We start from the raw sequence: 13986 nt of genomic DNA, 5'->3' as shown, positions 1-13986 counted from the left end.
CAGCATGGCCCTTCTGCCTCGTGACCTCTTGGTGGCCACATCCGCTGACCCCCTTCAGCCGCTGTCTGGCGGTGTCTTTGCATTGTGCCTCCCCTCCCCCTGCTGGGAGCCGTGCGCAGGCCGGGGGCCCCTCCATGGCCGTCTAGCTTCTTCCTGGCTTTCTCCTCCTCTGCCTCCTGCTACTTACCCGCTCGCTGTTTTGCAAGGTGTAGGTCTCATTTTGGGCATTACCTCCTTGGCTGAGTTTCTAGAAAAGTTTGGGATTTTGTTGTCAGATTTCCCATTTAAGGCCTCCTCCGCCACCGGCCAGGAAACGATCGGCCGTCACGGGTCACCACGGGCAAGTCGTGGTCTTGTCGGCCCTCTGGGCCGAACCTGGGCTTGTGTTCCAGCGAGGCGACTCGCAGGCTGCTGCTCTTCGGTCTGATGAGCGCCGTGTCTCCCTCCAGCATCCGGGAAGCAGCGCGGTCCCACCGAGACGTGGAGCAGGAGCTCGCCCACGCCGTCAACGCCAGCTCCAAGGCCATGGACCGGGTGTACGGCAAGCCCAGGGCCGCAGAGGTGCCTGCGCTTTTCCGGCCTTTCTCCTGTGGGCCCCTTTCGCCCTCGGGACGTCTCCACGGTATCTGTTCTGATTCCTCCCAGGGGCTGAGCTGCAGCTTCGTGCTGGAGATGGTGAATAACGTCAGAGCTCTGCGCAGCGAGACGGAGCTGTTGCTGGCGGGGAAGCTGGCCCTGGTGAGCTGGGGGGCCACTTACTGTGCGCACGGAGGGCAGCCCGCCTCAGCCCAGGATCCCCGGCCTTGAGAATTCTAGGCCCCCCGTCGGAGGGGCCTCAGAGGCCATCTGAGCTGATGGTGTGGTGATGCTCAAGCCCTCTGGCCGCATCTCGCCACGTCATCTCCAGGGTGTCCGAGACTGGCGGACGGGACCTCCTGTATCGTAGACGGCGCTCTGCCCCAGACCCTCCAGGTGCACGGCCACCGCCGTGGCCAGGCTGGCCGGCCTTTTCCCCGCGCCCAGAGTCGGCTGCCTTCCTCGCTCAGCCCTGCAACCTGGCTCATGAGTCAGCCCTGTGGAGGCGTGCGGCTGGAGTTCGATTGAACCGCAGAAGCTAGCTCAGGGCAGACCTGAGAGAGCGCCTGGCCAACCTCCTTGTTTTAAAAAACGAGGAGGTGGGAGGTCAAGGAGGCGAAGTCACTAGAGAACTGCCCTAAGAGTCCAGTTCCACACTCTCATTCCAAAGTACTGCGCTGTCCTGACACGTACCAGCTGCTGCGTCCGTGGCCCCACCATGCTTCCTGCGCTCTGGTGCAGGCAGGCTGCTCCCCCGCTTCCGAGAGAGGGTCCCGAGGAAACCAGAGCAGGTGACCTGTCAGCCCTGCTGATGAGATTTTAGACAAGCTGGGTCTCCCCCATCATTTACGAGAGGAGAGTTTAATTCTCTCACCTGACACTACTTACGAGGGGAGGTTCTGAGTCTGGCCCTTCAGTGGCGTGGGACTCAGTTTCCTTGCAAGTTTTTAGAAAACTCTCTGAGAGCAGCCTAGCCCCTGGAGCAGACCTCATGTCTGGGTGGGGCTCTGCCATGGCCCCAGCTCCCTGCCGGTAACCAGCTGTGTCTCTTCCCTCCCTGCCTGGAGCAGCAGTTGGATCCCCCTCAGAAGGAACGGCTCACGGCTGCCCTCGTCGAGATGGACCAGCAGCTCAGGAAGCTGGCGGACACCCGCTGGCTGTGCCAGCCCGTGGAGCCTGGTGATGAAGAGGTATGTGGGTCACGGGGCTTCAGCACGGCGTCCCTGGACACAGTGGCGCTCCCTTCAGTGCCTGAACCCACGTGCTCTGTGCAGCTTTGGGATTAAGATGGTGTTGGTCCTGCAGCCCCTGATCTGGCCTCCCACACTTCTCTTTTAAGATGCCTTCAAGGCACAGAGATGAACTTCGGCAGGTAGGAAGGAATTGGGAATTGCTGTTAAGAATGACCCTTGGTGACTGGGGCACAAGTTGCCCTCGGCAGCAGAACTGCGGGGCTGTCCAGGACATAGGTGGAAAGAAGGCTGAGCCCAGCCCCACTATTTGCCCCCAGTGTGGAGGCACATCAGTTGGCTAAACAGCAACTTCTTGGGAGTTTGTTGTTGACAGGGGCAGAGTTGCTGTGTTCAAATCACAGTCGTGCTTTTCTGTTGTGCGTATTTAGAGATGCCAGCTTGCACAGGTCTTATAGCTGGGACAACAGATGGGACCCTGGGCATATGTGCCCTGGGGGGAGTGTCTCCTGAAGCAGGAGAGGCAGGAAGAAGGCCCTGGAGAGGTGCTTGTTGTTGAGTGGTTGGTTTTTGCGGGCAGCATCTGGAGAGGGGCAAACCCTAGATGGCCTTCCTCTCAGGGGTGGAACAGAGGTGGGCCAGGAGAAAAGTTCACCAGGTAAAGAACTGCTAGACACGTTAGGCGCCCCTGCTGCTGGCTCGATTGTTAGGACCCATGGGCAGCAGTAGGGCGAGGGGACAGGGGGCCAGCAGTCCAGAGCTCTTCTTGAACATGCGGCGTTTGTTGACAAATGTGCACCCCACCTGGAAAACTGACTCAGAGGCCTTCCAGCCAAGAAACAAAACTCAGCAACTGAAGAATGAGGACATTTTGGTTCAGAGGGCCAGGCCAGGCTCATCAAAATTTGTAGCTAATTATAAATATAGAAATTTCATTTAAAGAAGATTACTAAAACAATACGTAAAATATTCAACAAATGTAGCAGTAACCTAGGCCTGTGATTCCAGATTATGTTGTCAAAGCCTGTGAAGTGTGGGCAGTGCAGTGGGGAGACAGGGAAGAGGACATGGATGGGAGTGAGGGCACATTAAGTCCCTCCTCTTACGGTGGAGGAAGGTTCATGAAAGTTCTTGACTTTGATAATTAGAGAAAGGTAGTCAATTATGTTTTAAAAACTTAAATGTAGTTTTAAAGGTAGCTTTTAGTAAAATTGAAAAGGTGTATGTCTTTTTGAATCACCACAAAAGACACGAGCAAAGTGTAGTCTGTATCATAAAAGAAAATAAAAGAAGTAGTAAAGATGGAGCTAACAGCATAAAAATAAGAAAATAGGAAATAATATAACTGCTCCTCTTAAAAGCAAATTATTCTTAGATTGTGCTAAAAAAAAAAAGAAATCTAACCAAATACTAGTCACAGGAGCCCAGTTTTCTCTTCCATACCCTCAATAAAAAATTGTGACCCAGAAAGATTAAAAATAAAACAATTTCAAGAAAACACAATAAAAAATCCAAAGTAACAATGTAAAAATAGAATTGCATACCTAAGGCAGTAAATGATAGAGGATCACTTTATATTGGTAAAAGATAATAACCATATCATTATACTATATATTGTATAATTCTGAGATAAACTTATGATGGTTATAATGATAAAATCTTGTCCTAATATAGCATTTAAATGAGTTGTATTTCCCAATATGTGAGATTTTTTTCTAGTAAGTTTTTTGTTACTGATTTTTAACTTAATCTCACTGTGTTCAAAGGCAGTTGTTTGTATGTTACCAGTCCTTTGAAATCTGTTGAAACTTACTTTATGGCCCAAAAGGTGGTCAGTTTTTATAAATGTACCTTATATCCAGTTGTAATTATTTACGTCATTAAGTCCTTACTTTGTTTTTTATTTTTGTGTCTTCTTGATCTGTCAGTTACTGTTGAACTCTCTGACCTGTGAATGTAGATGTCTCAATTTATCCTTGTGGTTTTGTGTATATTTGCGGTTATGTTATTGGATGCATACAAGTTTCATCATTATATAAAGACCTTTATTAATTCTTTTTGCTTTCAAGTCCACTTGTTTGGTATATTCTTTTTCATACTTTCACTTTCACGCTTTATTTGGAGTGTCGCTCTTATAAATAGCATTGCTAAATTTGGGGGTTTTATTCGGTATAATACTCTGTGTTTTGATTGGAGAGTTCAGTCTATTTACATTTATTATGATTCTGATATTTAGATATATTTTTACCATATTTTATGCTTTCTGTTTGTCCCATTTTTTTTTTCTTTGCATTCCTCCTTTTTGATTGATGAGTCTCTCCCTCTTCCCACAGAATTCTGGTTGTCCCTCTACTAGTTTGGAAGTATGTACTCTTCTGTCTGTTCTTTTAGTGATGACCCCCCAGATTTTAATCTTTACATGCATAAAATATGTAAAGCTACAACTTCTTGAAATGATAGGAAGCGTCAGAATCCCAATTTTGTAGTGTGAGCTATCCCTATCAGTCCGTGATTAATCACATAAAACCAACTGTCACAACATCTGAACAAAGCAAGTTGGTAGAATACGTATGTGTAGAATATATATACAAGTATATATCATGCTTCTCTATAGAGAGAATTTTATACTCTGCAAAGAGGGAAAATGCTTTCTTTTCTGTTGCCCATAGGACATTTTGAAAATCTGATCATTTTCTAAACTGGGACTACTACTGATGGTATGAAACTCTCTGTTATCATTGTAGAAATTGAGAGGAAGCGTTTAGAAACTTTGAAGCACTTGAGAGGGAAACTTTATTTACGTTGAAAATAATAAATTTTTTTTATAAATTTGTTTATTCATTTATTTTTGGCCGCATTGTATCTTTGTTGCTGCACTTGGGCTTTCTCTGGTTGCAGCGAGCGGGGGCTGCTCTTTGTTGCAGTGCACAGGCTTCTCATCGGGGTGGCTTCTCTTGTTGCGGAGCATGGGCTCTAGGCACGCGCGGGCTTCAGTAGTTGTGGCACGCGGGCTCAGTAGTTGTGGCTCGCGGGCTCTAGAGCGCAGGCTCAGTAGTTGTGGCGCACGGGCTTAGTTGCTCCGCGGCATGTGGGATCTTCCCGGACCAGGGCTTGAACCTGTGTCCCCTGTGTTGGCAGGCAGATTCTTAACCACTGCGCCACCAGGGAAGTCCCGATAAAAAAACTGAGGTTTGTATTTTGTATGCCTTTTGGGGGTTTCATTTTTCTAGTAATTTGTTTTACTTTCTTTCATTCAAGTACCAGTCCACTATGGAATGGGAATTTTTAACGCTGGTTCTTTTCCAGGGGTAGTTTGAGCAGCACAGCTCTAGACCACAAGGAAGCCTCAGATACTAACTCAGAACAGAAATTGTACCAGCTGTAAACCATGGCCCCTGTGCTCCCAGTGCGCTGCCCTGCGCAGGTGGGTCGCTTCTGCCTCCGTGCAGATTCTTCAGTGAAGACAGGGAGGGCCAGGATTTTCTTTAGTTCACGGGCAGGGTAGCAGCTGCTGCAGTGGGAGGCCCACAGCCTGGTGCCCAGTTGCATGGTGACCAAGCACCTCAGTTTATTTGGGACTGTCAGGTCTTAGTACTAAAAGCCCATGTCTCAGGGATTGTGTGGTTCTAAAGCTTTAAGCCTAAAAGTGTTTTCAGAACAACTATCACCAAATGCCATGCAGCCACCATGGAAACAAACACAGAGCACCACGAGTCCCCCCTGGATGGCTGACCTGAATGCTGCCTGCCTGGTGAACCCTCTAAGCCACGTCTAGAGTGGCCCTAGTTTCCAGGGTTCCTAGATGTGGGCTGCTGAGACGGAGCAGATGTTAGTTCTTGCAGTAGTAGGTGGGAAATAGTACCGATGGCACCTGAGGTTTAGTTGCAACACCAGAAACCTTCTGGAACCATCTGGGGTGGTGTTACTGCAGGCATTCACCCGATGGGGCCTGAGGCCAGAAACCGAGGGCCAGGGGTCCCGGGAGTGAAGGGAAAACCACACTGGCTCCTGGGCTCCTGGCTTCTCCAGCCAACTCCGCTGGTGCCTTCCAGCTCAGTGCTGCCACCCTCTGGGACTCGGGCTCGTCCCCCCGATGCAAGGCACCAGGAGGAGGTGAAGTGTGAAGGGCAAAGGGAACCTTGGAGGGGGAGGCACCATATTTCTACTGGCATAAAAATAGGAAAATCATTTATTTGAAAGGAAAAGAAGTGATAGGTCTTTGAGCTGGTTCTTTGAAAGGAAAGTAAAAAAAAAAAAAGTCTCCTCTGGCAGATGTAATGGGGGGGAAATGAACAAAATGATAAGGGGGCTATAACAACAGATACAAGCATTAATCAAGTTACAGCATATACAGAGAAATGACAATGAATCTTACAATCTTGATGAAACTTGATTTTTTCAGAAAATATTTAAATTACACAAATTGAAACCTCAAGATATTTTAAAAGGAATAGTCACAGAACAACTTGAAAAAATAAATTTTACTTCCAAAGAGAAAATGTCAAGGAATATATAATTTCCATATATAAGAAAGTGTCAAAGCTGGAAAAAGGTGGACATTGTCCCAGTTCATTTTTTTAAATTGTGGTAGAAAAACACAATTTACCATCTTTGTCATTTTTAAGTGTATAGTTCAAGTAGTGTTGAGTATATTCACATTGTTAGGAAACAGATCTCCAGAACTTTAAACATTTGCTGTATGCGGGCCTCTCACTGTTGTGGTCCCTCCCGTTGCGGAGCACAGGCTCCGGATGCGCAGGCTCAGCGGCCATGGCTCACGGGCCCAGCCGCTCCACGGCATGTGGGATCTTCCCGGACCGGGGCACGAACCCGTGTCCCCTGCATCGGCAAGCAGACTCTCAACCACTGCGCCACCAGGGAAGCCCTAAACATTTCATTTTTAAAAAACCAGCACGTTGGATTCCAGACTTCAGTATTATCAGTAGATCCCCTGAAGTGATTTCTTTAAATCAAATAGTTGATGAAAGAAGTTCTTTATAACAGAATTCTAGCTGGAGTGTAGGATTAAAGCACCATTTTGCACCCCTGGGGACACGAGATTGATGGACTCAGCAGCTCTGGACCACACGGGGAGTGGGGAGGCAGGGAGACGCCCGTCGGAGCCAGAGCGCGAGTTGTCCCGCAGGGCAGACTCCTGGTCTCTCTACAGGTGGCCCCGAGGAGGAGAGACTGAGCCACAAGAGCTGGGTGTCCCCTGTGAACCCCGTCAGGGTCCTGATTCAAAGGTTTGCTCCAAAGGTTTATCCACACATATCCAGCTGTGAGGATAAACCTTTGGAGCAGTCGGGGAGGTCTGATACAAATGGATTCGTGAGAGCCAAATGAATTCTTGTTAGTGGTATCAGGTGTGACAGTGGCGCCATGAGTATGTTTCAGAAGAGTATTCTTAGAGTCGCATATACTGAAGTACTTAGGGGCGGGGTAATTTGATGTCTGAAATCTGCCACATTCTACTAGTCTCCTCGTCCTACCAGTGGAAGGAAATATGCATAATGAAAAAGTTAGAAGTAAATTTAAAGCTCATGTTTGCATTGAAGAAAGAAATTGTAGAGTCAGGAATCGGATTTCGTGTGGGTTCTGGAGAGTACCTGCTCACACGTGGCCGCCCCTCCTGCAGGCGGCGCTGAGGAGTGAGGGGCGGCTCGTCTTGGGGCCGGAGAGCCCGTGACTGTGCTGACCGCCTGGGAGCTGGAGTTCTTGCATGGAGCAGCTGTGCAAGAATGGGCGCTTGATGGTTTTGCCAAGAATAAGACATCTGTGAAAACAAGTTTCTTCAGTACTCAGTCATTGACTAGAAAATGTCATTGTAAGAGGTCTTTTTCCACGAAGATGACCGTGCAGGGGCATGAGGAAGATGGAGGGTCACGACAGTCTGGGTGTGGACATGCTTAGTATTTCCAGGCTCTAGGTTGGGTACGATCCCAGTGAAAATGCCGGTGGAGTTTTTTCAGTGCGACCCGATGTCCCCGTCAGATCTGAAAGTGTGTCATAAAGCTGCGCAGTCCTAACTGTGCCGGTCACAGTGGGGATGTAGGTAGACAGGGCCCAGGGGCAGAATCCAGGCCGGCGGGGCCAGGAAGAAAGTGGCACACCTGAAAAACAAGGAAATTACGCTTTATTTGGGAATAGGTTTATACACATTATCAGAACAGGTACGTGTTTGTGTGTGCACAAAATGCTTTACTGGCGGAGACCCCTGCCCTAGCTTCTGTGAGAATCAGCAGAGAAGGTCCACAGACCCGTGGGGAAGGGGCAGCGATGGCTCTGCCGTGCCCTGGACTGCTCTGTGGGGAGGTGGCCACCGAGCAGGGACCCCGTCCCCGTGGTGTCCCTCTGACTCCCTTCCCTCCTTGATTCTGCCTCAAGGAACAGATCGCAAGGAAACAGTGCAAAGTGCAGGAAAAGCTTTATTTAGAAAGATACTCGTGATACTGATAGTCAAAGTGCGCCAGTGCAACGCTGGAAGAGTGGCTGATAACTTACCAATCTTGATATGGTCCTGATATTTAAATAATGTATAGAGAGCTTTCTAGTCACATGAGAAATAAACACTGTAAAATGAAAAAAAAAGAATATGAAAATAGATACTTATCACTGTGAAACCGCTTTTTAAAGGCATTAAAAATCAGCAATAAACACAAGGCTAAAAGTCAAGGAAAAGCCCCGGAGTAAGAGTATCAGGAACGACGTGTCTTCCCAGCTCCGTGCCTGTCTGCTCGAGGGGTGGCTGAGGTCTTGGTGAGCCGGGGTCTGACTCTCACAGTTTCTCGTTTGCCACACAGAACGTGATGCTGGATCTTTCCAAGCGCAGCCGCAGCGGTAAATTCCGCCTGGTGACCAAGTTTAAGAAGGAGAAGAATAACAAGAACAGAGAAGCTCGCAGCAGCCTGGGAGCCCCGGGTACCTGCCCTCTGCTGTTCTCCTGGCCACCCGGGCTGTGTGGGGCCCAGGCTCTGCTTTCTCCCTGGCCTCGTGCCTGTCCCCGTCGTCCCGGGGCCACGGCCTCCGGTCATGCCCTGCGCCGACTCGTCTGGCTACAGAACTGCACCCCGGCTTTCCCGCTCCATGTGGGAGGCTCACTGGTGTCACGCCCTGCCCTGAACTTGCTCCTGGTGCAGATTCAGGGTGACAGACAGGCCACCGAGCCGCCTGCCTGCGCTAGATTGGGGCGCGAGGTGGGGAGGAGACAGCAGAGGTGACGAGACAGAGACACAGCTCACACTCCGGCCACACAGTGGCCCCCCTGTGCCTGCTTCCTCTGCGGGGCTGCTCGTCCCCCATTAATCAGTTCATTGATCAAGGCCCCTGCGCCGGGAACCTGGGCTGCCAGTGGCCCTGAGCCGTGAAATCAATAGAAAATGGCACTAAAGGATGTTTCTCCTCTGGGTCAGTAAACTGGGGCTTTAGAATCTCCATTCAAAGTGTCGGCCCTGAGCACAGCTGCCCCCAGGCTCTCAGGTGCTGGGCGGCCCCAAGCCTGGATTGGGGGTGGCATTTGCTGCCAGTAAGGGTAGCTCCCTTTGATTTTTCTTCTTCGCATGTTTGTCCAGAAATTGGGTTTCTTTGAATGATGGTGGCTCTGACTCCATGGAATCTCTGCATATGTTTCCCTTCCCGCTGTGGGCTGGAAGTGAAATGGACCCCTCTAGAAGGGAGAGGGAAGCTGACCTCAGCCGCAGTCAGACCCATGTGTCCCTCCTGGCACAGAAGGCTGCTGGTGACCTGGCAGGAACAGACACCAGCTTCTGTGGCAGCTCACGCCCCCGAGGGCGGGCAGCTCCCCTCCTCTTTCTGCACAGCCTGGGGCGGCACCTGGGGCTGGGTGGCGGGTGCCTGCCGCTGGGGTGTCTTGGGTGCCTGCTTGCTGGGGTGTCTCGGGTGCCTGCTTGCTGGGGTGTCTCGGGCGCCTGCTTGCTGGGGTATCTCGGGCGCCGCCTGCTGGGGCGTCTCGGGCGCGGGCCGCCGCCTGCTTCGCGCTGGGCTCTGGGCACTCATTGCACTCGTGCTTTTCCGTCTCTGACAGTTCACCTCTGGGGCACAGAGGAGGTTGCTGCCTGGCTGGAGCACCTCAGTCTCTGTGAGTATAAGGACATCTTCACGCGGCACGACATCCGGGGCTCAGAGCTCCTGCACCTGGAGCGGAGGGACCTCAAGGTACTTCCACAGCGTCTCCTGGGAAGGTGCACCTGCGCTCCCCGCGGCTCCCCTGTCCCCTCCCTCTGACCTGGCCTTGTCCCAGTGTCAGCAGTCTCCTCACCGTTCTTCTCAGGCCTTTGTGCGTGACCCGGGGTGACGACCTGGGGGTGATGCGACCTGGGGGTGATGCGTGGCGGCTCCCAGATGTGATGTCTCTCCTGCTGGGGAGCCTCGCTCTCTTAGTCTAACTGGACAGTGGGCCATGTTAGCGTTAAAAACCCTTTGGGGAATGCAGCCCTCCGCTAGTCAAGCTGAAGTGTTCTCTGTGATGACAGCCATCCGGGTGAAGGGGACCCAGCGGACGGGGTTCCTTCCCCAGTTGGCCGCTTTCTGGCTCCCCCAGTGGCCCCGCTCGCCCATCTCCCTCCCCTCGGGAGGACGCGGGGCGGCCTGACCCGGGGCTCCCGGAGCTTGGCTCTCTGTGCCGCTCAGGCCGCGTCCCGTCCGGAGAGGCTGAGAGGCCGCCAAGGGCGTCGGGACGGTGGCGCCCTCGGGTCGCCTCGCTCGTCTGTGTTTTGCTCCGTGCGCCTTTGACGACTCCCGTCAGGGACCGGGACGTGGCGGGCGGCCGCGGGCTGCTGGTTTCGGGCGCCGTCTCCGGCCGCGTCCCCTGTTGTCGCTTTCACCCTCACTCGTGTTCGGACGCGGGTGGCAGCGCGCCGGGGCCTGAGCGCTGTCCTCTCCTTGCAGGACCTCGGCGTGACCAAGGTGGGCCACATGAAGAGGATCCTGTGTGGCATCAAGGAGCTGAGCCGCAGCACCCCTGCCGCCGAGGCCTAGCCTCCGCCCTCTGGGCCTGCGTCCCCCGCGCCTCCCGCGACTGAGCCGGCTCGGCGCCGCTCATGGTGCTACTCCCGCCGACCCGGCCCGGCGGCCTGGGCCCCGGGTCCCGACCCGCAACACAGCTACCTTCCAGCCGACGCCGCCTCCCGCCCTGTCCCGGGCCTGGGCCCCTCCGTGTGCCCTCAGCGGCGCAGCGCGGGTAACCGTCTCCCGCCCCTGCCGGCCCGGGCTGTGTCCCCGCGCGTCTGAGTGCCCTGGTGTGAGCGCGGCCTGGCTGCCTTCCGTCCCGCCGGTTCATTTTGACACGAAGGCGACGCTGGGTGCCCCTGAAGCCGAGCAGACGGTAGTTAGGGTCTGGGGCTGACGAGCTCGCGCCCCGACCGTCTTGGCCCCTCGTCCCTGGGCCGCGGGCGCGGGGTCCCCTCTGTGCCCAGGACGCCTGGCCTGTCGTCTCCCCGCCGACAGAGGCTGGTCCGTGTTTTCTGTGTGGAGGAGGCTTCCCGGGCTGCCGAGGGCGTCAGGGGCCGCCCAGAGTTTCTCACCCCGGGGCGGAGCCGCCAGGTCAGCGTCCCTCCGCGGGGACGAAGCTGAGCCGGAAACGGACCCGGCGGTACCCCGGTCCTCACCGCCTGGCACTTGGCCCTTTTCTCCGCTTCTGCCTCCCGGGGGCTGTGCGCCGCCGTCCCGAGGGGCCCGGGAGCGGGGGCGCTGTCGTCCCGAGGGGTCCATGGGGCGCGCGGCGGAGCATTGACCTGCCGCTCGCTTCGCACACGCTCTGCCGGCTCCCCGCCGGCGGCGCAGTCGGCCGCTGCCTCCGGCCGGCGGGGGCTCCCACTGGCGGGCCTCCCGGCGCTGAGCTCGGCCGAGGCCCTGCCCCAGGCCAGCTTGTCCCCGCGGGCGGGGTGGCCGCGACCCACCCAGCGGTAGTGTCCCTCTCCGCGCCCCCGAGGTTCCCGCCCATCAGAGCCTCCGCTGCGGGTGGAGGGAGGTGGAGGAAACCCAGTCACAAGTCCCTGGGTTTCAAAGTAGAACAGGCTAGCCCGGCCCGCGGTGCCAGACGCCGTCTGCTCTGTTGCTTCGGGCCGGGGGCACCCTGGGCTCTGAGGCCTTCAGGCCGACGCACAGGAGGGGACTCGGCGGAGGAGGGCGCACGTGGGGTTTGGTGGCCGGTGCTACGGGGCCACCGTGGCCCTCAGCGCCCTCCCTTGGGAAAGCCTTAGGTTTAGGTCAAGCGTGGTGTTTAAAGGTAACGTGGTCAGTGATTAGAGCAACACTGTTTACGTGAAACCACTTTCTGAGGGTAGTGAGAGCGAGTGGAATAAGCACGAGCGGTGCGCGCGGCCGCGTTTGCAGGGCGGCGGCCCACGCGCATTGTGGTGCGTGTTGCTGCGCGTGGGGCTGCCCTCTGGGCCCCCGCCCCCGCCGTGAGGCTGGACGGCTGTCCCTCGGGGGTCCCCGGGGTCTCACGGTCCTGTCAGTGTAGAGGGAGGGAGGAGGGATCCCTGGAGTCTTGGAGAAAAGGTTTTGTGCCCTCTGGTGGGGCTTCCCCCATATTTATGATCTTAATTTATACAGCTCCCACCGTGGAAGCAAACGCCTCCTGTATCGCTATGTACATATCCACATCTGGAGTTGTAAATACGTTGTTCTGTGTATAAATAAAACAAGCCTGTTTTTGATCTTTCACTGTCGGGTTTCTTGTTATCGTTCCTTGCGCTTGGACGAAAGATGTCGTTGCCAAAAATCTTCCCGAACTGGGTTCAGAATTACGTTTTTCAGCTGCTCTAAAAACAGGTTGAATTGGCGGTGGCTGAAAAGCAAAGTGGGATGAATGCCATTGTATTATTTAGGGTGTAGGTTCTAGGATCTATTGATTTAAAAATTCAGCGACCTTGGGGCCAGGTAGCACCAAGGTTCTCAGGCCTAATCACATGCAGCTTCAGCCCAGCCTACTGAGGGCCGGGTCATTTTAGCTAATATCCTAACTTCCTAAGTCTTTTTTTTTTTTTTTTTTAACATCTTTATTGGAGCATAATTGCTTTACAATGGTATGTTAGTTTCAGCTTCACAACAAAGTGAATCAGTTATACATATACATATGTTCCCATATCTCTTCCCGCTTGCGTCACCCTCCCTCCCACCCTCCCTATCCCACCCCTCCAGGCGGTCACACAGCACCGAGCTGATCTCCCTGTGCTATGCGGCTGCTTCCCACTAGCTATCTACCTTACGTTTGGTAGTGTATACATGTCCATGCCTCTTTATTGCTTTGTCACCGTTTACCCTTCCTCCTCCCCATAGCCTCAAGTCCATTCTCCAGTAAGTCTGTGTCTTTATTCCTGTTTCACCCCTAGGTTTCTCATGACATTTTTAAGTCTTTTACATGTAACTGCAAACCGGAGCTCTACTTACCGCTCTGTTTAATCATAGTACGTTTATTACAAGGGAGCTGCCTCTCCAAGCTCAAGGTCACTTTAATCATCCCCCAGTTTCCTGGGGTGAGGGATGGGGGCTGGGATCACGGAGTCGAAAACCAGGCAGGGTACCATAGGGCTGTGTGGGCTTTGGATGTGTAGGTTGCCTCCCCAGCAGCTTTCTTCTCTCTCCTTTGCTTAGCAGAGCCCCATTTTTGTCCTGGTGTGCATGCTCCTCCCACCTGGCCATCCAGGATCAGGCCTCATGCTTACAGAATAACTGCCACTATTCCAGGGATCACATCCAAACATGACCACGTCCAGGCTAAGGTGTGGGTGTATAGGGGCGTTGTCTCTTCTGCGTCTCTTTTTAAGGAAACCTTTCAGAAAGTCTGGCTTCCACTGACCTCCCCTAATGTCTCATTGTCTAGAATTGTATCACACACTCATGACTAAACAAACGGGTGGGTGCAGAGGGAATGGGGCTATGCCAGTGATGGCTGATCACGGTGCTGCTGGTCTAACACATTTCTGTTATTTTATGCCAGGTGCCGGCTTAAGGACTTTACACATCCTAACTCACCTGTGTTCCTTAGCAAATCTTACGAGGTGGGTATCTGCACTTTACAGATGAGGACACAGGCTCAGAGAAGATCATGACTTGTCCCAGCAGCACGTGGCAGGGACGGGAGTCACGGGGCAGTTGGGTACCGGAGATCACACCTCGAGGGCCATGCTGGTCCTGTGTCCCAGGCCTGACACCAACCCCAGCCCACGCTGGGGGAACGGCCTAAGTCACACACAGG

At 53.4% G+C, this 13986-nt stretch overlaps 1 protein-coding gene across 6 annotated transcripts in view; it reads left to right on the top strand.

The window, feature by feature from the left end:
* The window catches only part of DGKD (diacylglycerol kinase delta), a 110059-nt gene extending 97607 nt beyond the window's left edge, over positions 1-12452 (top strand). For 3 of the 6 annotated variants that reach the window (XM_060301722.1, XM_030869033.2, XM_060301724.1), the window contains exons 25-28: positions 450-561; positions 646-738; positions 1647-1766; positions 8570-9782. In XM_060301722.1, the coding sequence (XP_060157705.1) occupies positions 450-561; positions 646-738; positions 1647-1766; positions 8570-8986 (742 nt within the window). In that variant the 3' untranslated portion in view covers positions 8987-9782. Of the gene's footprint in view, positions 1-275; positions 562-645; positions 739-1646; positions 1767-8569; positions 9783-9810; positions 9942-10673 lie in introns of those variants that run through there. The other 3 variants (XM_030869258.2, XM_060301723.1, XM_060301725.1) reach the window with 3 other exon arrangements.
* The last annotated feature ends 1534 nt before the right edge of the window (positions 12453-13986 follow it).

This window comes from Globicephala melas, chromosome 7 (assembly GCF_963455315.2).
Source record: "Globicephala melas chromosome 7, mGloMel1.2, whole genome shotgun sequence".
Taxonomy (NCBI): Eukaryota; Metazoa; Chordata; class Mammalia; order Artiodactyla; family Delphinidae; genus Globicephala; species Globicephala melas.
This window is presented reverse-complemented; position numbering and strand designations above follow the sequence as displayed.